The 22,959-nt window shown below is 42.2% G+C and overlaps 1 protein-coding gene across 2 annotated transcripts in view; it reads left to right on the plus strand.

The window, feature by feature from the left end:
• Window positions 1-542: 542 nt before the first annotated feature.
• ap3b1a (adaptor related protein complex 3 subunit beta 1a) overlaps window positions 543-22,959 on the plus strand; it is a 61,588-nt gene continuing 39,171 nt past the window's right edge. Inside the window, exons 1-11 of one of the 2 annotated variants that reach the window (XM_084572062.1) lie at window positions 543-994; window positions 8,655-8,730; window positions 8,819-8,893; window positions 11,206-11,301; window positions 11,394-11,554; window positions 13,416-13,482; window positions 19,457-19,639; window positions 20,928-21,083; window positions 21,714-21,811; window positions 21,904-21,958; window positions 22,043-22,114. In XM_084572062.1, the coding sequence (XP_084428188.1) occupies window positions 864-994; window positions 8,655-8,730; window positions 8,819-8,893; window positions 11,206-11,301; window positions 11,394-11,554; window positions 13,416-13,482; window positions 19,457-19,639; window positions 20,928-21,083; window positions 21,714-21,811; window positions 21,904-21,958; window positions 22,043-22,114 (1,170 nt within the window). In that variant the 5' untranslated portion in view covers window positions 543-863. Of the gene's footprint in view, window positions 995-7,083; window positions 7,451-8,654; window positions 8,731-8,818; window positions 8,894-11,205; window positions 11,302-11,393; window positions 11,555-13,415; window positions 13,483-19,456; window positions 19,640-20,927; window positions 21,084-21,713; window positions 21,812-21,903; window positions 21,959-22,042; window positions 22,115-22,959 lie in introns of those variants that run through there. The other variant, XM_084572061.1, reaches the window with a different exon arrangement.

The raw sequence follows: 22,959 nt of genomic DNA on the forward strand, positions 1-22,959 counted from the left end.
AAGCCCCAATCGCCGTGAGGTAGAGAAGAAAACGTTGCTTGAAGGACCGCCAGTTTTCATCCACATTCCCATCCAGCAGTAGGTTACCGGGCGGCTTTATCCCCTCCATCGTCGTATAGTCTCCTTATCGTGAGTTCAATAAATCCTGGTACCATGTATTGTTATTATGTAGTGAATAAGAGTCACACAAATTACTTTAAGTCTGTCTTGTTTACTGTCAGAACATGCTCTCCTCACACTCACTTACAGCAGCCGTAAATCAACATTGGCCCCGCCTTCCTTTACGACAGTTATCAGTACAGGACCGAAAAGGATTTATTATATAAACTAGAAGTTGTTTTTTTTTTTTTTTTTTTACCAATTTTTTTTTTTTTTTTTTTTGGGCACAAAATAATGACGTAGCAAGTTGAAATATTGATTTCTACTTCAGCAAGTTGACTTTTTAAAACACATTTTTTAAAATTTGTACCGATTTAAATATTTATTTAACCTACCATATTTGACTTTCATAATATATGTATTTAAATAGACGTTTACCACTATTTTATTCAATTCAATTTAAAAAACAATGCGATAAAATGAAGAACAGTTGTCATCGAGTCTTTTCTAACTGTCGTAGATCTATGCTACGCAGCTTGAAGCCCTGTCATGTGACACCAACTTGTCCAACTCACACTTCCGCTACTGCGTGTAAAACAGAAAAAAAAAAGTTCCCTGAAATCTGGGAGAAGTTTGTCTTTGGAGGAACTCAAACACGCCGCGTTAAGTAAAGATTTAGTCGAGTTTACGAAGCTTTTTGTTGCTCGACAGAGACAAACGCAACAGGTTTTTTTTCTTCGTCGGAGGTTTAAAGAAGCCGCAACATGTCGATGGCAACCTCGTACAACGACCAAGGGGGAGCGGAGGCAGCTGTGGAAGCGGGGCAGGAGAGCACCCCGACCACCTCCAGCACCGGAGGAGCTGCCTTCGGGCTTTTCAGCGCCGACTTTAAAAAGTAAGTTAGCTTAGCGTGGGCTCCGTCCGCAGCTAACGCGGCTACGTTAGCAGTTAACTCCAACGGTTCGAGTTCGGTGGTGCCTTCACGTACACTGCGTTCGACCCTGAGCAGAGGCCAGCATCAGCACTTCTCCTGTAAATATCCGTTTGAAGCTCACTGCTGTTAAAGTTAGTATTTGTCCACTTATTATTATTAGATCTGAATAATCAGAATTAACCAGTTTAGAGAGGGCCAGGCGGATTAGGAGGAGGGTAAGGGCCCCCGGGGTTAAACACGTGAAATGCTCCCCACATCCCTCCTGCTTCTCAGAGCAAGGCATCAAGATGGCATGAATGGGCTTTTTGCATCTCTGTGGTTATTTTATATCTCATTCTGTTGGTTTTGCATCTCACATGAACCCTTTTGTGTCCATTTTCAGTAGTTCTGCACCTGTTTCTGGTCATTTTTTCTGATCATGTTGTCATTTTTATGTGTGCAGCTGAGTTCAATCCCTTTCTGGTTATTTTGCATCTAACCATCAACAATTGTGCATCAAGCTTAATATGTTAATGCATTTATTACCTGGCTTTGTGGTCGTTTTATGCGTTGCTGTGTTCAGTTGGCATATATTATCTCAACTTTACATGTGATTGGACTTGGTTCAGTCTCTTTGCAGCTGTTTTGCCACTTTGTCCCTTATTCCTTTTGTTTTGCATCCCACATATGACCCTTTGCATCTATTTGCAGTAACTGTGCATCTATTTCTGGTTATTTCAACTTAATACGTTTATTATCTGGCTTTGTGGTCATTCTGTGATCTTTTCTGCCTCTTTGGAGTTGTTTTCTGTCTCCGTGTAGTTTTTATTTCTCGCCTCTTTCCAGTAAATTTGATTCTCATCTGAAATTAACTTGTGGCTTGGCTTGTTCAGTCTCTTTGGAGTCATTTAGTCACTTTTATTGGTCTCTTTGTACCTTAGTCAGTTGGTTTTGCATCACACAGATGTCCTTTTGCATGTAGTTGTAGTAACTGTGCATTTATTTCTGGTTGTTTTATCTTAATACATTCATTAATTCTGTGCATAGCTGTGTTCCATCATTTTCTGTCATATTTTGCATCCTGTACTTGATGTTTTCTGTCTCTTTGTAGCTTTTATTTTTGGATTGGACTTGTTCAGTCTCTTTGCAGCTGTTTTGTCACTTTCTGCCATCACCTTGTACCTTATTCAGTTGGTTTTGTATCCTACGGATGTCCTTTTGCATCTGTTCGTAGTAACTGTGCATTTATTTCTGGTTATTTTATCTTAATATATTCATTATCTGGCTTTGTGGTGATTCTGTGCATAGCTGTGTTCAGTTTGCATTTATGTTTAGTCTGTTTTGTGGCATCTCTTTCTGGATGTTTTGCATCCTGTGGTTGATATTTTCTGTCTCGGTTTAGTGTTTATTTCTTGCCTCTTTCTAGTAAATTAGATTCTCATTTTAAATTTACATGTGATTGGACTTGCTCGGTCTCTTTGGAGTCATTTTGTCACTTTTTTGTGGTCGCTTTCTTCCTCGCTCAGTTCGTTTTGCGCGTCACAGATTTCCTATCGCATCTCTTTGCAGTCGTTTAGCATCTCGCCGTGTTCAGTTTGCATTTATTTTTAGTCTGGTTCCGTCTTTGTGTGCTCTGCCTGCGCTCTTTGTGGTCTCTTGCGGCTGTTTTTTTTTCGGCCTCTTTGTAGTAAATCTGAACCTCATCTCCTTTTGCGTGTGATTGGATTTGTCTCTTTGGAGTCGTTCTGTCACCTTTTGTGGTCGTTTTGAACCTTAGCTCAGTGGGTTGTGAACGTCACATATGTCTCTCTGCACCTCTTTGCAGTCATTTTGTTGTGGCTTTGTGGTTATTCGATATGTAGCTGTGTTTCCATCGCTTTCTGCTCTCTTTGTGGTTGTTTTGCATATTGTAGTTGCCTTTTCTTCTCTCTGTCTGCATCTCTTGCTTTGTGTCACTTTGTGGTTATGTTTCATCTCCTTTTAGGCCATTTTATCCATCTTTGAGTCTGTTTTTTGTCGTTGCAAACATTTTGTATCTGCTCATTTGGCATCTCTTTGTGGTAATTTGGAGTCTTGTCTCATTTTGTAGCCGTTTAGTGCATCAATTTACTTTTCTTTTAAGTGTCTTCCATCTTTTTTTTGTCTGTTTGTATATTTTTCAGGTTATTTTGGTCACTTTGCACGCTCTATGTTGCTGTGTTAGTTTTACATCCCGTAGCAGGATCCTGTTAAAAATATTTGGAGCTGTTGCACTAAGTTTCCTGGGCCTGTCGGGTCCTAAACCGTAGTCCTTTCCACGTTTGCAGTGGGAAGCAAGTTTAGGCAGCAGCATATACATTTTAAGTCCAAGATTGTTCGAGGCTTTTTTGCAGATGTTCAGCTTTAATTTCTAGTCTCTCAACCTGCTGTTTTTGTCCAAGACGTGCAATTTATTGTCACATGTGACAAAACGGCTTGAATTCTGCGTCTGCTATTTGCATTACAGTTGCATACCTCTCAGGTGCTGTTATCCAGCTGTTACTCAAAGACTTCGGGAAGCAGATGAGTCTGATTCTCATGTGCGTCCTTTAGCATGCCAACCCATATCTAAACCTGAGAGTCTATTTTAAGAGCCGTTCCAGTTCTATGACTCTGATTATCAGTGATGCGCATGAATGATCTGCAAAAAGCTGCAGCCAGGTTTACGCTTGTGACCTGGTTTGTAAACCTGTAAACTTTTTTTTAGGTGAATTGAAAGTTGAATTGAAGAGGAACTGTATTCAAATAGTATTATACATAAAATTAAACACAAAAGAAGGTTGTTTCAGGGAAATATACACCTTTTCTTTGTGCAAAGATTAAATATACTTTATTATTCCAGTCCTTTTATAGAGATAGAGGGTCTAGTTTGAGGCATTTCCTTGTGATCGCTTTCCTTTCAGCTCCACTTGGCGTTCCATATAAGTATTTAAATATTTCGCAGTTCTCTCCGATGAAAAGTTGCCTTTTTTTGGTTCCAATTTTGGTTCCTAATTCTGTGTGGATCTTGCATTTTAAACCCTATTTAATTAGCGTTTAAGCGTCTAGAGCTTTCCTCTCTCTGTCATGTTTTTGTCATTTGAAGATCTGCCACTAGAGGGCAGACAAACACCACGTTGTGTTCTCCTAACTTTATTTCCAGAAATAAATGACTCCTCATCTCAGCTGATTTTGGTTTAGTGCTACTGCAGTAGATGTTTAGATAGAGAATAACCACTCCAACCAGAAACCTGATTCAAATTCTCTGCAGCAAGCTTTCTCCTGCCTTAAAGCCTCATTTTAAATGTGCCACCTATCGCTTACTCCGCTAAACACTGAGCAGTCTCACATGAGCACCTACCCCGCTAGTGAAAGCTGGGTCATATGTTTGGCCGCGTCCAGGCCAAACTGAGAGAATGAAGTACGGACGGACGTGAATGATGCTTCTGTTCGTCCGTCTTGCTCGGTTCACAATGCACAGAGCTGTGTGCCACTTTACACATCTGTTTCTCACACGAGTGTTGCATGCTAACTGAGTCCTTCTCAGCATGTATGTGTGTGTATGTGTACATGTGAAGTTGAAGCTGCAGCCGAGGGCATTTTTTAAAGCTTAATCGGCTAAAATTAAATCATTTGAAAGTCCAAGGGAGAGGCGCGGAAACATTCCTGTAATACTTTGCAGTCTTAAAGGACTCTTCTTAGTCTCTGTGGGATCTGTGCCGAACCGTGTGACTCCGTTATTATCCATGACCGAAGAGATGTCTCACTGTAGCTGAGTAGTTTCGCCGTATGTGTTTATTGTTATTTTGAGTCGTGTTATTTAATTTCTAGCTTTCAGTTGAGTTAGAGTTAGCATTAGTGAGGTTTCTGTTGGCCTGTTTGAACCAAAACCACATCCCTGTAGCGTCTTCTTCCTCTTTGGTGCCGAGCCGCAAAGCTGCAAAAAATAGAAGAAGCGAAGAAGAAGAAGAAGAAGAAGAAGCAAAATCACATGACTGAACAAACATGTCTGCTGTGTGGAAGGACTTTACTCTGGAAAATTAAGTCAAACAGAAAGAAATTAGTAAGTTATGCGACGTGGAAGTCGTTATTCAACGCTACCAAAGGCTGCGCCCAGATCTTAAAAGATCTTGATTGTGTTGAGGAGTTTACATACCTGGGAAGTCTCCTCAGTGAGGATCATTCATGCAGCAGGGACATCAGTATAAGGCTTGGGAGAGCTCGCAGCACATTTGCAAGCCTCCAGACCATCTGGTAATCCAACCAGTATAGTCTCAAAACCAAGATCCAGCTGCAATGTTAGGTCAGTCCTGCTGTATGGCTTGGATGCTGGTGAGTGACGTGAGAACGATCAACGCCTTTAACAATGGTTGTCTCCGGATGATATGTCTTATCATTTGGCCAGAAAAGATCTCTAATGAAGACCTGTACCAAAAGACAAACTGTTGCAGTGTGGTGCAGGAAATTAAACATCGGCGGCTTGGACATGTCCTCCGTATGGACAAAGACCCATAGTACCCATGGTAGCCCTGAGTTGGACCCCACCTGGAAAGGGGAAACAAGGGAGGTCAAAAACTACCTGGTGAACCTATCGTGGGGCAAAGCACCGCATGGGTCAGGACCAAATGGAAGCAGGTAGTCGCAGCCTTATGTTCCACCAGTAACAAAGAGGATTAAACTAAAAACTAAAAGATGAGACGGCGTCAAGGAGGGTTAGGGAGTTCATGGCAGCGCTGGATGACCAGAACATTTCTGGAGCCAAAGTACCAGCTACCCTCTAGACACTACATTAACTTTGACTGAAAGATTTACTGGACTGAATCAAGTCGACTCTTGGAGAAGACAAGGACAGACGTTAGGAAGCTACAGGAGTCCAACTTCAGGATGTTTAACTCGGATCGGCCGAAACGAAATATTAAAAGAGGTCTAGTGGAGTCTGGAAGATTATTTGTGACTGTCCAATGTCTATCTGGTGAGAAAGCTCATCAGACGGCGAGTTAACCGTGTTAACTGGAGCTCATCTAGTTGCTCTGGTGTTCAGACACCTCTCCAAGTTGTCTGAACACCAGAGCAACTAGCGGAGGCGCTAACTAGAAACTAAACAACCCAAAGAACGAGTTTGAAATATTAAATTACCTCTAACTAACAAACTGACCGTAACACAGTCCACATAGGAGCAATAAAAGGTTGTTTTCACAACAATAAGAGCTGAAATAATGAGAAACCAAATCATGAAATGTTTTTTAAATGAGATGAATGCTCACGTGGCTCATTTGTGATAAATATTCATTAGGAAGCTGCCACGGGTATATTATATTACATTACAATCAATCAGAGCCGTGATGGAGAAAGAAAGAAAGATTTGAAAGAGCTCGTAATCGGCCTGATGGGATGCAGATGCATGTGTGTTTAGGCTTAAAATATTAAAAGTTAATAAGGAATCTATAGCACAGTTATTAAAAGATGCTCAAATGAAGTTTTAATACTTTAATACTAATACTTTAACACTTATAGCTGCGGAAAAACAAGAAAACGCTTCATAAATGTCTATATTTTATAACTATTTTGTATTTTAAATAAACCAAATTTTAAATATGAGCCAAACTGAAGTCAGTGGAAGCCTTTTGCACCGTTGGGTTGGAGTTAAAGTGTCCGTTTTAAGTTCCTTTCTGCACTAATTCACATCTTCTTGCGTATTTCCTGACATTCAACTCCACGCTGTTATCGTCCACGTCGGGCCTGTCCCGTCGGCGTCGAGTATGTGGCCCGGAGTGGAAGGTGATGAAAAGCAGCTCGGTGTTTACCCACCAGTGCAGATAAGGCCCTCCTTTTTCCCCTGAAGTGGGAAGTGACCAGAGTCACACACACACACACACACAGGAGCGGAGGCAGGTGGGACAGCCAGGGTTTCCCAAAGCAGCGTCGACAAGGAGTCTCGGTAAAGAAGGACTTGCCCTCAGGCCTCAGGAGTGAGGATGACTTGCCATTAGCGAGCTGACGGGGCATCTTGTGACTTTTTTTTTTTTTTTTTTCCCTCCTTGCCTGACAGAAGAGGAAGGGAGTCGCGAGCCTGTGCTGCCTCTCCAACAGCTCCCAGCTTTTGACAGTTATGAACAAGACACGACTGTAAATAAAGAGAAGAGAACAGGACACACAGCCTGGAGGAAAGTCAGCGACCCCAGCTCTCATTGGCTCTTTGAGTTTTTAGGAAATAAAGTCAACACTCACTCTTGGAGGAGGAGTATTTGTTTTTTTTTTGCGGGAGGAAGCCGGCATGGACGTCGGTTTCACTTGCCTGCGCTCGGACGCCGTGGGAGCCATGAGGACGGCGCTGGTGTCCGCCGAGAACTTGCAGCTCACCCTGAAGACGGAGCTCAGTCAGGAAGAGCAGGCCCTCACAAAGAGCAGCAGCAGCAAACCAGAGGAGACGCACAAAGCCTGGTACTGTGGGGAAGATCAGCCAGGGCGCCGGTCTTAACCTCTGACATATGCTGCAAACGCTTTTAATGGTTTCTCATCATCTACGCTAGCGTAATATTTATTTATTTTAGTTTGCAGCGTCAGTCAAATTAATGAAGCTTTGTAGTTTTTAGACTTAGCAATGTCTCTCTGTAAGACTGATGGACCCTATGCTATGCTAAACGCTAACCTCATTGATAGTTTTACTTGCCGGTGTTCGGCAAACACAGCCTCTCCAACTTATTTTAATGTGTTAGCATGCTAACCAATTAGCACTCAACTTCAGCGGCTGAAAGAAAAAAACAAATTAGAGGTGCTTTGCTTGAGCGTTTCCAATTTCCGATGCAGGATGATTTATTTTTAGGTTACAGTTGATTTAAAGTTAAGTTGTTTTTCCTTTGCATGCAAAACCGATGAAGATCCTAACAGATGCGAGGCTTTGTTATAGATTTACAACAATCGCTCGATGTTTAAATGTCACATATTTTGCAGTTGCAAAGTCTCAAATTGGAAAATTTACTGCTTTTCTTTTTTTTTTTTTTTTTGCTAAAGTTTTGGATGTGGACAAATAGTAGTAGGACAAAACTTTCACTTTAATTTAACTCCTCATTAGCTACCATGTTTTAAAGTTTAAAAACCACAGTGAGTACTTTTAGTTGAGCAACATTTTTCTAGATATTGGACAAATATTAATAATAATGATCTGGATTGAAAGTCTTGGCTTACAGCTCACCCTCAGGGGAATGTGATTACCTGAACAAAACGCCGTAGCAATCCCCCACAACGTTTGTTTAAAATGTTCCCGTTGGTGCCAGAGAGAAGGCAAAAGTTTATGGACGCGGCCCTCTGGGGAAATATGAACGTCATCCCAAACATCCAGTGTTTGTTGACAGACGGGCAGACGTCTACGTTTGCTGCATTCCTCCCCCTGTGAAACAAACAACCTGCGCTGTGTGTTAGCATTAGCCGAGGAATGAGCGGCGCCGTCATGTGAGCGGCCGGGGTAATATTGTCAAGCCCAAGAAATTGTTGTGATGCTGCTGTTGCAAAGGGAGATCTTTATTGCACCGTCGGCACGTTGTCCTGTAATCGGTGAAGTCTGCACAGATGTCGTCGTTCCCAGCACCTCTAGAAACATCAGCTGTTGTTTCCTCCTGTAGTGACCAAGAATGTTTTCTGTCCTCAGGAATGAAGACCTTAAAGAGATGCTGGAGAGCAACAAGGAGTCCCTCAAACTGGAGGCCATGAAGAGGGTCGTCGGGGTGAGTGCATCCTGGGAATCTCTTTTTTTTTTTTATTTAAATGTTAGTGATAAAACAGTTTGTTGCATCTCATTGCTTTGTCTTTCAGCTCATTGCCAAAGGGAAGAACGCCTCCGAGCTGTTTCCTGCCGTCGTGAAGAATGTGGCCAACAAGAACATCGAGGTACGACGTTATTGAGAAATTTGATCACGTTGTCGATTCGCCGGTGATTCATTTAATTGTCAAGTGACAAAGCAGTGAGACAGAAGCTGAAGAGGGAAGTTCCTCACACGCAACAAAATCGGTTTTATTTGATCATTTGACATTTATCCTTAAACCAAAACGCCCAAAATATTCAGTTTGCAATCGGATATTTGCGTTATTAATGAGTGATTATTAAAATAGATGCTGATTAAATTTCCTTTAATGAGGATTAATTGAAAACCTTCAGTTTATTGTATGTCAGTCATGATGGAACATGATGGTGATTCATGACAGATTAAAATCTTAATCTACTGCTCACTTCAGAGTCAACCGTGTTACAAAGGAAACCAGAGATTAATTGATCCTGCCCTGATCAGAAAATAAAACTTGCACTGACTTATACACCGATCAGGCATAACATTATGACCACCTTCCTAATATCCTGTAGGTCTCCCTTGTGGTGACTCATCAGAGAATGGACATGGGACCTTCTGAGGGTGTCCTGTGGTGTTTTTAGCTGTTGCTAAAGTGTTTTTGTGTTGGGATGGCTGCTGAACATCAAGGAGTGTCATTGCTATGGGGTGGGGGTGCCTGGTCTTGTCGAGGTGACATCCACACCAGTGAATGCCAGGTCCAGAGGTTTCCCAGCAGAACATTGAATTGTCACAAGATGGTCAATGTTATTTACTTCTACTGTCTGTGGTCATAATGTTGTGGCTGATCGGTGTATCGTGGCTCAGAATTTGCAAACAAAAACATATTAACATGCTAATATGAAGCTAGCATTAAAAATACTACTATCTTTATTACTGCGAGTCATAAACTGGTGCAGCAGCTGCATGAATATACTCTTAAGGGTCCTGTGAGCCGGTGTAAACACTTCACTAAACCCTGTAATGTGTGAGCCACGATGGACTCGGGCCCAGTTTATTCCAACGAATGACCAAACGCTGAGCAGCAGCTCAAGAGGGGCTCCCATGGCCAGAGCCTGTGAATATTGATTAGGAGCAGCAGCAGCAGCAGAAGAAGAATAATCAGGCGGGGTTTAGGGGCAGCATGTGAGCGGGGGGCCCCGAGGCCGGGCGTCGTGTGCAGGGCGTGCAGCCGAAGCCGCTCATGGCAGGGTAGGGGAGCAGGTGGGTGGATGTAATTGGTAGAAGAGAGTCCACAGTCACATCTTCCCTCTCCCTACCTCATACACACCAGCTGCTAAGATAGTGTGAAGCCTTGGTTTGTGTTTTCTCTCTCTCTCTCTCTCTCTCTCACCTGCATCTACAGTACAGCTAAAAATGGCCGCCTCTTTTGCTCTCGTCTCTCTCGTCAGATTCTTTTAATCCTCACTAATTAGAGCTCATGTCTGCACGCTGCTTATTGACAGCGTTTGCGTGATTTGATATCGGTGTTCTTTATTTTCTATTTTAACACCACGTACTTCACACAACCGGTGTGTGTGTGTGTGTGTTTCAGCTCCTTCAGGTGCTTTTATACGCTTTTATTAAGAGAAATACAAAAATCCCATTATATGCTGGGCTACAGTTTCTCCTGTAGTGGCCTTAATCGCCTACTTAGCAGTTCAAAATGAAGTCCATCGTGCGCTTTGTGGTCATAGAAGCCACATCCTTGAGGGCAGATGGGTTGTGTCTCCTTTTTATAAGGAGTAATGCCATTAATTCCAGCCGTAATGACCAGAACGATGATGGAGAACTGTGGCGCCCTGCCGCAGGTCAATACCGGCTGCATTAGAAAGCATGGTGCCGATTACCGGTTAAAGCTCCCGGCGATCGTCCCCCTAAGCTGTAACCTTAGCTCTGACCTCGAGCTCGAATCAGTTCCTAAATGAAATTATAAGCAGTCGCTCCAGTAAATCATCATTTGTCTCTACCTGTTTCGTTATCCACACGTCCACACGTCCACACGGGGAGAGTTTTAGTTTATTTTGATGTGAATCGGCGGCGCAGCGACCTGTGACCTGCAGCTAAACTCGCCAGGAAGGAGAACAAATATTTCCCTTTGAGAAGAGTTGAGAGGAGAGGCGTGGAAGTTAAAGCGCAACACAAAGGGACAAAAATAAAATACAAAACCTGTCTCCGTCGCCTGAAACAACACTGGATGGAGTCTGCAGCTCGACAGGAAAGCTTTGCAGCTTTTTTCTCTCCCACCGCCTTGAAATAATAAACCCTGCAGACAAACCCAAGCAAAAAAGAAACCTCTCTCTCTCTCCTGTGAGATGCATTATTGTTCACTTTCTTTTATCGGTAATTTGCTTTCACAGCTGTATTTGTTCTTTGCAGCTTAAGAAGCTCGTGTACGTGTACCTGGTGAGGTATGCGGAGGAGCAGCAGGACCTGGCTTTGCTATCTATCAGCACCTTCCAGCGGGCCCTGAAGGTAACATCATGGATTTATTTTTTTAGTTTTGGTGCATTAAATATTTTTACTTATTTGTTTGACATCTATGACGCTTTAAATCTCCGTTGCAGGACCCGAACCAGTTCATCCGGGCTAGTGCGCTGAGGGTTTTGTCCAGTATCCGTGTCCCCATCATTGTACCCATCATGATGTTGGCCATCAAGGAGGCCGCGGCTGACCTGTCCCCGTACGTCAGGAAGACGTCCGCCCACGCCATCCAAAAGCTCTACAGGTACTCGAAGCTGCAGCCTCATTCCTGAACACTGAAATGAGCCGTAAACGTCGTTGGGTAATGTTGATATAAGGGGTTTTGCCCTGCAGCTATCTCGCTCTTATCGGTGCGGTCTTTCTCAGACTGGCTTGGATCGAAGAACAAACGAGCGCTCGAAATAGCAAGCAAGAAAGTAATTGAGGTTGCATATTTGATTTGGGCGATAACAGGTGATAGCTCTTTACACGATTTACAAGAGCTTCTGATTCCTGAGGAGGAACTTTTGACTCAATATAAATGCTGTTAAACCTTCCCACGAGAGAACAAAAAGCATCATATTTGTTGTACAGCTGCATCGATTGACCTTCAGATTAATTTCCGGATTTTATTGTTTTGTCTGTGAAATGTCAGAACAAAGAAAAAGAAAAAAAAAAAGAGCGAGGTGCAGGATCTCCGAAAAAACTGAAAGATGATTGAAATTACTTGTTTATTCAACCGAACATCAAAAATAAAAAATATTCACTTTGCAGGCAGGTAGACAACAAATAAAATATTCCTAGATTCTGTTTAATGCTCTCTGATATAACCCACTCATAGAACCTTGGTTACTTTCATAACTTTTAATTTTTAACACCATACTCCCGTTCTTCAGCTTCTGTTGGAACGAATACATGTTGTTTGTTGCACGGCTGCATCTTATCAGTGTTTTCCATGTTGATTAAGCTGCGGATAAATTTTCGTATGGTCTATCATTTTGTTTGTGAAATGTAAAGACAAAGTAGAGGAAGGTGCTGAATTGGCGAAACCGAAAAATGATTGAAATTGCTTGTTGATTTGACTAAATGTCCAAAATCCAAAGGTTGTCTATCTGCTTGCAAACTGACTACAGAGAAGCTTTAATCTAAATGTTTGGAAATTTAAATATATTGTGTTTAACGCTTTCTGATCACCAGTGATTTAAGTCACTCATAGAACCTTGGTTACATCCATAACTCTTCTTTTACGCCATACTCCAGTTAACTTCTGTTACCGACGCTTCTGTTCCCTTAAGCTTCGTCAAACGATCATTGCTGGTGAATAAGCAGACAAATATTCCAACGGTGGAACGAATATAACTCCGTGTTTGTAGTACAGCTGCATCTCATCAGTATTTTCAGCGTTGATTAAACCGCAGATTAATTTCTATGATTTACCATTTTGTCTGTGAAATGTGAAAACAGAACAGAGGAAGGTGCAGAATTGCTTGTTCGTCAAAGTTTGCAGCCAGATCTAACAAATAAAAACAGAAGAAAAGAAAATTAGAAGCTTTAATGAGCACACTTTTTGGAATATTTAGCTAATTGTCGCACCCTTAGTTCGTTGCATGTACGAACTTCCCTGCAAACAGTTTTATTTGTGACTGAAAGTGGGTCTGAAGTCACTCTCTTGGGAACTAATTATGCTCTTGCAAAGATCTGCCAATCGAATTGAATTTGCTTTGTTGTATTTGATTACAATAAAACACCTCTGATGTGTGCAGAGGTGTTCATTGGATAGTTGGAAACACGGCCCACAGTGAAATCCAAATGGCGCGTTACCAGGCTCCTACTCTGGTAAGAAATGAGTCTGGCTACGACGTAAAGCTAAGGATGATACATGAGCGCCTGAAATCCTAATTTATTGATTACTTTACTGCACCTGTGCAGCATCTGTTACGGCGATTGATCCTGCCTCGATCAGAAAGTAAAACGTAGATCTGAGCCGCTGCGAGCTCTCAGACATCTCCGTATTCCGAGCACACAGGAGGGACATGATTTAATTTGTTTGTCCATGTGTGAATAATTGCCGTTCAGTAGTTGACAATTTGTTCCTCTTGTCTTTTTTTTTTTTTCCCCCTCCTCAGCCTGGATCCAGACCAGAAGGAGCAGCTGATCGAAGTGATCGAGAAACTACTGAAAGACAAAAGCACAGTAAGTGCACAGTGAGCAGCTTTAGGAGTTGAAGGATCGCGCACACTCCGACCACTGGAGGGCGCCCCAGTCAAGCGTTTCCTCTCTTCGCCCTCCATCCCTCAGCTCATTCGGCAATGCCATGGTTTGTTAACACCCACTTAAACCCGCACATCTTCAGATGCTCCTTGTTAAGTGTCCATTTGGAAGGAATTTTCGCACTGATGCTAGTGTCAGCTTAATTTTCTCAAAGGCCAACTTCTTCTTCTTCTTCTTTTTTTTTTCCAAAATGGGCCCGTAAATGAGTCAGATTCTCAGATTCTGCGTTTAGAACCCGTCGCAGACACGATGCAGACAGCCCATTAGAAGTCAGTTGGCGGCACATTAATTTGAGGAGGTCACAGCGAATACTAAGGGTGTCTAAATGCCAATTTCAAATATGTAGACACCAGGCTAGAGAATGCGGTGTGTTGTGTTTGCATGTGCAAGTCATGCACAGTTTGTTGCAATTATGTATTCATAGGGTATACCTACCATTATACAAACAAAACAAAGCAGCTTAGGCCAAGGGGGGGGGATGGAGAGCCCAGTACCAGATGCATAGCATATTTAGCCCCAGACGCTAACGAAGACAGATGACTTCTCCCCGTTAGAGCCCACATTGCGAGGCAGGGGACAGAGAGAGAGGGCACTATCATCACACAGACACACAAGCACATCAGTCGGTGATGAATGGTGGAGAAAAAAAAAAAAAAAAACTAAACATAGCAGATACCGAATAGCTGCCAGGTGATGCATTTTTACGACGCTGTGTTGTATTTCAAATTCCCACAATGATTAAGAGAGGAGAGTAGTGCTATGTAAGGATGTCCTAGAGTTGAATCGGTGTTGCTAAGGATGGAAACGGTTTTAAAATGGCTTCTAGAGAGCAGCGTGAGATTTGGTAGGCGTGGATAAAACGAAGCTGCTGGTTACATTATGAGTCTAAGGGTTTTGTAGCACGACGAGCCTGCTTTGGTTTCCTTTTTCAATAAATCATTTTCTAGATTTCTGCCATAATAATACATAATAATAATAATAATAGTTGCCTGTAATACTGGTAGATCCTGCTAATGATGGAGGCTGAGTGTATGACACATTTAAACAATCACATATTATTGAAATTCTTTTCCAGATTAAGTAAAATCATTTTGCATGAACTGATATTAAAGCAGCACTGTGGAACAGTTGTCTCCCCCTTCTGGTGAAGACGGTAATTACACCAACACCTTTGACACATGTATAGGACTTACAGGGAATCTTGTGATCATAATCTGTTTATTTGTATTTTTATAAATAATTATTATCTCATTTAGAACTTGATCTTACCTCAGTATGGACACTTCCTGGATTCTGTTTCGTGTTTTCTGAACACCACAGATGGTGAATTCATAGAACCCATGGTTACATTCATAACTCCTGATAAGAGAAAGAGAAAGAGACGCGTTCACTTCACCATCGATGCCGTTAAATCAGAGGCAGAAACGCAAATTTCATTCTCTACAAATGGAACCACCAAAGAAGCAGCTTGGATCGGTGGTGAAACGTCTTCAAGGAACATCCAACAAAGGTTCAAAAAAAGGCAACTGGACTTGTAGAGTTTTAGAGAAGACGTTTCACCACTCATCCGAGTAGGAGTAGCATCTTCAAATGAGTTCAACTACCTTTTGTTTTTTAGGGATTTATCATAACCTGGGAGTGATGGTGGCTCGGTGACTCAGCAATGGGCCGCATTTTGATTTGTCCTTGATGAAGACACTGAACCCAGTTTTTCTTCTTCTTCTTCTTTTCTTTCTTTTTTCCAAAATGGGCCTGTGTTCTGCGTTTAGAACCCGTCACAGACACAACGTTTTATGTTTTCTGAACACCAGAGACGGTGAATTCAAAGAACCCGTGGTTACATTCATAACTTCTGGTCAGAGAAAGAACGAGAGACGCGTTCACTTCACCACTGATGGCGTTAAACCGGAGGCAGAAAGGGCCGGGAACCGAGCTTGACGTCTCAGCGTTTTTCCAAAAAATTTGTAGTTATGACTGTAAAGCGATAGATATAAAAGGGCTGTGTAAATACAAAACAATTTACAACTTTCCTGGACGAATCTTCACCAACACATCTCTTCAGTCTGTAAGGCCACTGATAGCTGTAGCCATAACTGTAAAGCCGTTCTTGTTGTCGTCATTTTTGCTCGAGAACCACAGGTGAAGCTAATTTCATCCATTTAGTACCTTAGTTATCAATGAGACCACATGCAGGCCTCTTGATTGGGTCACTTAAATTAACCTTCGCTTTATTTGTTTTTTTGGTAAAAACCCTCATCTTAGAGGCAGCATTTTAAATTTAAATTAATCGCGAGTAAGTGGCTAAACGCCGCCGTCACCGTGATGTCGGTGGAAGAAGGAAGCATTCGGTTGTTGCTCCGTCTCTTGCATCGTCCTCCTGACGTTTACCTTTCTGCAGACGCGCCTGTTTGGCTAAATGGCTGTGACACATGGGAGGCTGCTTACAGGGAGGACGGTTTAAGGAGAAAATGGGGAGGCCTGATGACAGAGACAACACAGGAGTTTGTGCAGCTGTTTTACCGTGATGGATCTATTATCCAGCCATTACAAGATAAATGATCGATCTCCCCCGTCCTGCCTCCTTCCCTCCACCCTCCACTCCCCCCTCATCGGCCTGCACCTTCTGCAAAATTGAAATGAGAACAGAGAGGAGGAGCAGGGGGGGGACTGTGATTAGGGGCTAGGTGAGATGGCCATTAATTTAAGAGGAAAAGGAGGGAGGAAGAGGAGAGCAAGGGAGTGAAGGAAGGATAGGCCGACCCCACACCGGGCCATCAATCAAAAAGCCGTACGTTGTCTCTGACGTGATGACCCAGCACTCTCTGCCTCTCCTGGCACCCTAATTATAATTCATAGCAAAATAGATGCAAGGAAACGGTTTGGGCCCTTCATAATTTTATAGGAAATTTATTGTTATTAGAAGAACCATTTGCTTAGTGTGATTTTTCCATTACCGGCTTGTCACGCAGGGTAGATAATATGGTCGAGGGAGGGAGGAGGAGGGAGGGAGGGATGAGGGAGGAGGAGGAGGAGGTGGTGTATGAACTCCATAGATTGGGGTGTCAGTTTTGTTGATGGTGCATGTAGTTTACCTTGGAGCCGCGTCTAATGGGGGAAAGTTGGTGGAGAATGCACAAAGCCTCGCGGCCCGGGATCTACGGCATGCTCGGGAACGGCGCTGCTCGTAATAGGCCGAGAGACGGCACGGGCGCCGACGGCGAGAAGGACGGGCCACGCAAAAAAAAACAAAAAAAAACACATATCCTAAAAGTCTAATTGACTGCTCTGAGTAGCGACAGTCGAATATATTTGGCATCAATGAAAACTGAAAGTCGCTGTGAAATTACTCTTCACGGTTTTATTCACACTGCCTGTCAGAATAGTGCTTCTCATTGTTGTTGTGAATAGTTTTTTTTTTTTTATTATTATTATTATTGGAACAACTTTCTATACAGTATATTATATTCCCTACTTAATCCTTAGTGGATTATTTAGTGTAACAATTGCTGCGTTTACATGGACCCCTAATAATCAGAATAAAAAGGCCTCATGATTTCTCTCTGGTTGGAGTCAATCCGTTCTTTGTGAGCATGTTTGCTCCACGTGGGGTAAACGTCAGGTTTCCAGGAGGGACAGAAAAACAACCAGCTGTTTAAACGAGTGAGTGTCTGAAAAGACGAACCCAAATCCATGCACGGCAACGATGAAAACCTGGAAACATCTTGATCGTCTTGAATGAATTAAGTGTCATTTCTGCAGGTTTGATGCTGCACATTTAGACAAAACCGCTTCGTCTAAAAAGTAGGGATGCACCGAATATTTGGCCACCGAATATTTTCGGATGAAAATGGCCCAAAAGTGCATTTTCGGTTTTCGGCTGAAAGACTTTTATCACCGAAACAACACGGCCGAAACAGGGTGTTGTGATGATGCAAGCAAAAACTGCAGCCATTTTCGGTTTTCGGTTTCGGCCAAGAATTTTCATTTCGGTGCATCCCTACTAAAAAGTTCTATTCTCATTTAGGTGTTGTGGCATATGCACCGATCAGCCACAACATTAAAACCACTGACAGGAGAAGTAAATAACATTTAAACCATCTTGTGACAATTCAGTGTTCTGCTGGGAAACTTCTGGACCTGCATTCATTGGTGTGGATGTTACTTAGACATGTAGCACCCACCTAGACCAGACAAGACCAGACACCCCCACCCCATAGCAATGACACTCCTTGATGTTCAGCAGCCATCCCCAGCAGGATGCAGCCAAAAACGCTTTCGGAACAACTCAAAAAAACATGAAGAACAGCACAAGGTGTTGACCTGGCCTCCAAATTCACTAGATCCCAAACTGATCAAGTATCTATGGATCCCCCCCCCACTAACAACATTCTGTTGCCAGACACCACAGGACACCCTCAGAAGGCCCATGTCTATTCTCTGATGAGTCACCACAAGGGAGACCTACACAATATTAGGAAGGTGGTCATAATGTTATGCCTGATTGGTGTATATCAGAATCGAATCATTTTATTTAGTGTCCATGTAAACAGTTAGATACAACTACTGAGTCGTCCCTTTAAACATCAGCTTTCTGACTTCTCCCGACAAATTTAACTAATGTCATTTAAATAATGCTCCTCTTGCATGTTCAGTGTGTACATTACCTCCGTAAAATTCAATGCAGCCATCAGTTATATAAATATCACCAAAAGTTAATTAAAAAGTAATTTTGTGCACCTTTTAGATGCACCTTATCTGTTTTTATTTTTTACTTGTGTAATTTATAATTCTGTTCTTGTCTATGTTTTACATATTTCCTTAAAAACCATTCAGGCCAACCCAATAACAAAAATTAAATACAGTAAATTACATTTTTAATTGATTTATTATCCAATTACTCTATTTAAATCTCTCTGTGTACCATTTCTGTGCGTCTCTTAATAAACATAACTGTATTTTTTTGGTGTAAAACCATAAAATGCACATGTTTGATCTTCTCGACTTTCATCCATCAGCGTTAGTCGGGAAAAAAAAGCTTTTAAAAAAGATTTTAAGGGTGCAGATATGTGGCAGACGGCGGCCGGGCACATACCCGTCTCGTACGCGCCTCGCAATCAATGCAGGCTCATGACGGCGCTGATGGGTAAACGCACCGAGCTCCCGCGGGGCCACCGGAGGCCAGAAGGCTTTAATTGGGAAGACCAGATTCTGCTCCCTTTCTCTTCTCCTCCTCCTCTCGTTCGCGGTGCCTGTGATAATACTGTTTGCATATTAATACGCCGCCGTGTCACTCACTCAGTCCCGGAGTCGGGCGGCGAGGCGGCAGCCAGTTGGGTGGTGGTGGTGGAGGTGGGGTGGCACGCATGCAACAGCCAAATGAGTTTTTTCCCTCCACCAGTGAAACCTAGCTGATTATTGGCTTCCTCCTTGGCTCTCTCTCTCTCTCTCTCTCTCTTTCCCCGTGAATTGAACATTTATACTTGAGGAAAACACTTTTACTGATGGATTTCTTTCACATACGGCCGCATTTTCCTTCCCTTCTAATTTTCAGCTAACTACTCAGAGGCTGAACTGTCTGTGTGTCGTAATCAAAGTTGTAAATTGGCATCGTGTGCTTCTTTATTATTTATTTATTTATTTTTGAAAGTGCAATTACAATACGCCGTGGCCAGGGTCATGTCTTTTAACTGGAGCCTTATTTCTCTAGAGTTTCTACATTACGGCTCGTTTAAGAGATAAAGTATTCGTTCAATTTGTCTTAACAAAAACTCCATTAACTCGTGTGTTAATAGCGGAGAGGCGTAAATAAAGCGTTTTCCCTCTAGACGTCGGTTTCTCTCTTTGTTTTTTTTTTTTTGTTGTTTTTCCACCATCTCTTTTTAAATCTCTCCCGTAGCTGGTGGCCGGCAGCGTGGTGATGGCCTTCGAGGAGGTGTGTCCCGATCGCATCGACCTGATCCACAAGAACTACAGGAAGCTGTGCAACCTGCTGGTGGACGTGGAGGAGTGGGGCCAGGTGGTCATCATCTCCATGCTGACGCGCTACGCCAGGACGCAGTTCACCAGCCCCTGGAAGGAGGTGAGGCGCTCGCCGCTCGCCGCTCGGATCACGGAACAAACGGAGACTCTGGCTTTTCAACCAGTGTGCTGCTTTAAAGTCAGAAATGTAGCCGCAGATCACGACAGCTGTTTTTTCAAAACAGTCAAGCACAGAAACCTCCTTCTTCCTCCCACACACATCATCTACTCAGACATCTTCTATATTTATTATTTTTTGCAGTGATTTCAGTAAAAGTAGCTGTTGTTCAACATTTATTAGCTTCAACTCAAATAATAAAACTCAAACCTCTGGGTCAGAATCAAGCAGATGTTATTTCTGTACGGAGCTTGTTTTATGAGAGATTATATTTGATCTTGAAGTTTTATTAACAGATGAATAATACCCAATAGGATCTGCCTATTAGAAGCCGTCGTACCATGACCACTTATACAGATCAGCCACAACATTAAGACTACTGACAGGAGAAGTAAATAACATTGACCATCTTTGATGTTTGGGATGTGGTACTTCATGGACACAGAATGGCTATTATAAGACACTCCCGATCGAGTTTTCCAAATAGTCTATACTGATCGGCCACAACATTATGATCACTGACAGGAGAAGTGAATAACCATCTTGAAACTGCTGGTAAACTTTTGGACCTGGCTTTCATTGGTGTGGATGTTACTTAGACATGTAGCACCCACCTAGACCAGACCAGGCACCCCAACACCCCATAGCAATGACACTCCTTGATGTTCAGCAGCCATCCCCAGCAGGATGCAACCACAAAAACACTTTAGGAACAACTAAAAAAAACAAAACATGAAGAACAGCACAAGGTGTTGACCTGGCCTCCAAATTCACTAGATCCCAAACTGATCAAGTATCTGTGGGATGATTCACAGAGGCCCCTCCCCTCAAAGGCCCCCCCAGTAACAACATTCTGTTGCCAGACACCACAGGACACCCTCAGAAGGCCCATGTCCATTCTCTGATGAGTCACAGGAGGCACAAGGGAGACCTGCACAATATTAGGAAGGTGGTCATAATGTTATGCCTGATCGGTGTATGTACAGTGACTATTAGTGCCTATTAAAAACTAGTATAGTACCTAATTGTAAGTAACAACAGTATAACACTAGCGTCATACTATAAAATACGGTTCAAGAAATAAAAACAGTTTTTGTCACATAGTTAAAGTAATTGTGATGTAAGTTTTCCCCACAACCACTTGGGCATTTTTATTCCGCGACCAAAAAACATTTGAAGGGTACGCGTTCCTGAAATAGTTGACGCTTTAGCCTGATGTGTTTTGTTTCAGGGCACCACGTTTGACGAGAACAACGAGAAAGCGTTCTACGACTCCGACGCCGAGGAGAAGCGAGACCACGCGGAGCCAAAGCTCTACATCATGGATCCGGATCACCGGCTGCTGCTGAGGAACACCAAGCCTCTGCTGCAGAGCAGGAACACCGCTGTGAGTGGAATAGCTGTGGCCTTGCGTCTTCACCCCGGCGACAAATCAGTTAATGCTGCTGTAGCCACGTATAGACGTAAACACATTTCCCTGCAATAATGCACATAATACTGTATACGTTTACTTAAATACAACATGCACACCGGGACACAAACCACACAGACGCAGTGATTTGTGCAACAGTGCATCCTCCCAAGATTGGAGGAAGAAAAAAACAGGAGATAAAGAAAAAAATAAAAAACAGTGAGTGCAGATTTCCATCATCCAGGAGCTTCAAGGTCTCCGTCGCCGGGTAGCAGCGGGAGGAAAAATGCTCCCAAATGAAAGTGTTGATTAAAATGTGACATGCTGTGTCTTTACTCGCGACATCACGGCGACATCCTCCATCTTCATAGACGCCTTTCATTCTGCCTGCAACGATGGACACACGTCCTCCTGCTATTTAAAGCTCCGCTGAAAAATTACCTCCACAGAGTCGTGTCACGAGGATAGCATGAGGTTTATTTAGCACGGGGCGACGCGCTCGAAGTTTGTGCACTTAAAAGTTGCCAAGTGCCCTTTTTTTTTTTAGCGTCGGGAAGAACAGAATTGAAAATGTGCATCTAACTGGATGACTTGATGTGTTTTTAGGTCGTGATGTCCGTCGCTCAGCTTTACTGGCATCTGGCCCCCAAGCATGAAGTCAGCATTGTCACCAAATCACTTGTTCGACTACTGAGAAGCCACAGGTAAAAAAAAAACATAACTAAAATAACAATTAGCTTCCTCTACAGTCAGCTCATGTCTCTGTATCCACATTTATGTTGTTTTATTTCTGCAGAGAGGTGCAGTACGTTGTGCTCCAGAACATCGCCACCATGTCCATTCAGAGGAAGGTGAGTCTCCTCGTGGAAAGCGGAGAAGGTCACTTGTGTTCATGTTCATGCTGCTCTTTAGTAACACGAGGTCTCTCCAAACAGGGGATGTTTGAGCCCTTCATGAAGAGTTTCTACGTGAGATCCACAGACGCCACACACATCAAAACACTGAAGGTAGCCACCAGTTTGGTTTTTGTGCATTCAAGGACATGTTGTGTATGATATATGCTCCGATGTAAGGTTCAGTGAGGTATTATAACCTGTGGTCCTCTTGTAAATGTCAAAGTGTCAAGCAAATATCAGACAAGCCCCTTCGCTGTCCATTTTTAAAACACATCTTAAGACCCATTTTTATTCTTTGGCCTTTAACACAGCATGAGACCCTGTTTTCTGTTCTGTTTTATTATTATTTTAATACTGTTTATCATTTATTATTGTTTTTATATTGTTTTTATTGCTTTTATATTGTCTCTTATGTTTGATGTCTTATATTTTAGGTTGTATTTTATGTATAGCACTTTGTGTCAGCCACAGCTGTTTTAAAGGGCTTTATAAATAAAGTTGAGTTGAGTTGAGAAATGAGAAGACACTGGATGAAAAAAAACCACATTCTTCACGATATTCTGTCACATATTTACACTGGATGATATAAAATAATATTTCTGAACATTATTGCCCAAACTATTTTATGAAAAAGTTGATCTTTCCTTGAGCTTAGACTTGGATGGACGTTATTTAATAGTTAACATAGTTTAAAAATATATAAGAAGTAAATACTAATCATAATAATTATTTGATTATTATTGAAGGATGAATGATAAAGTGGAGCAATATCGATCATTATTATTTTATTATTATTATTAGTAGTGGTAATAGTATTGCTATCATTATACCACAATAAATAAAAAATAATATTTTATTTGTATTATTATTATTAATAATATTATTGAATAATTGATCATTGATAAGGTGGAGTAATATGGATTGTTATTATTTTATGATTATTAGTAATTATTATT

This window comes from Chelon labrosus (assembly GCF_963514085.1).
Source record: "Chelon labrosus genome assembly, chromosome: 22".
Taxonomy (NCBI): Eukaryota; Metazoa; Chordata; class Actinopteri; order Mugiliformes; family Mugilidae; genus Chelon; species Chelon labrosus.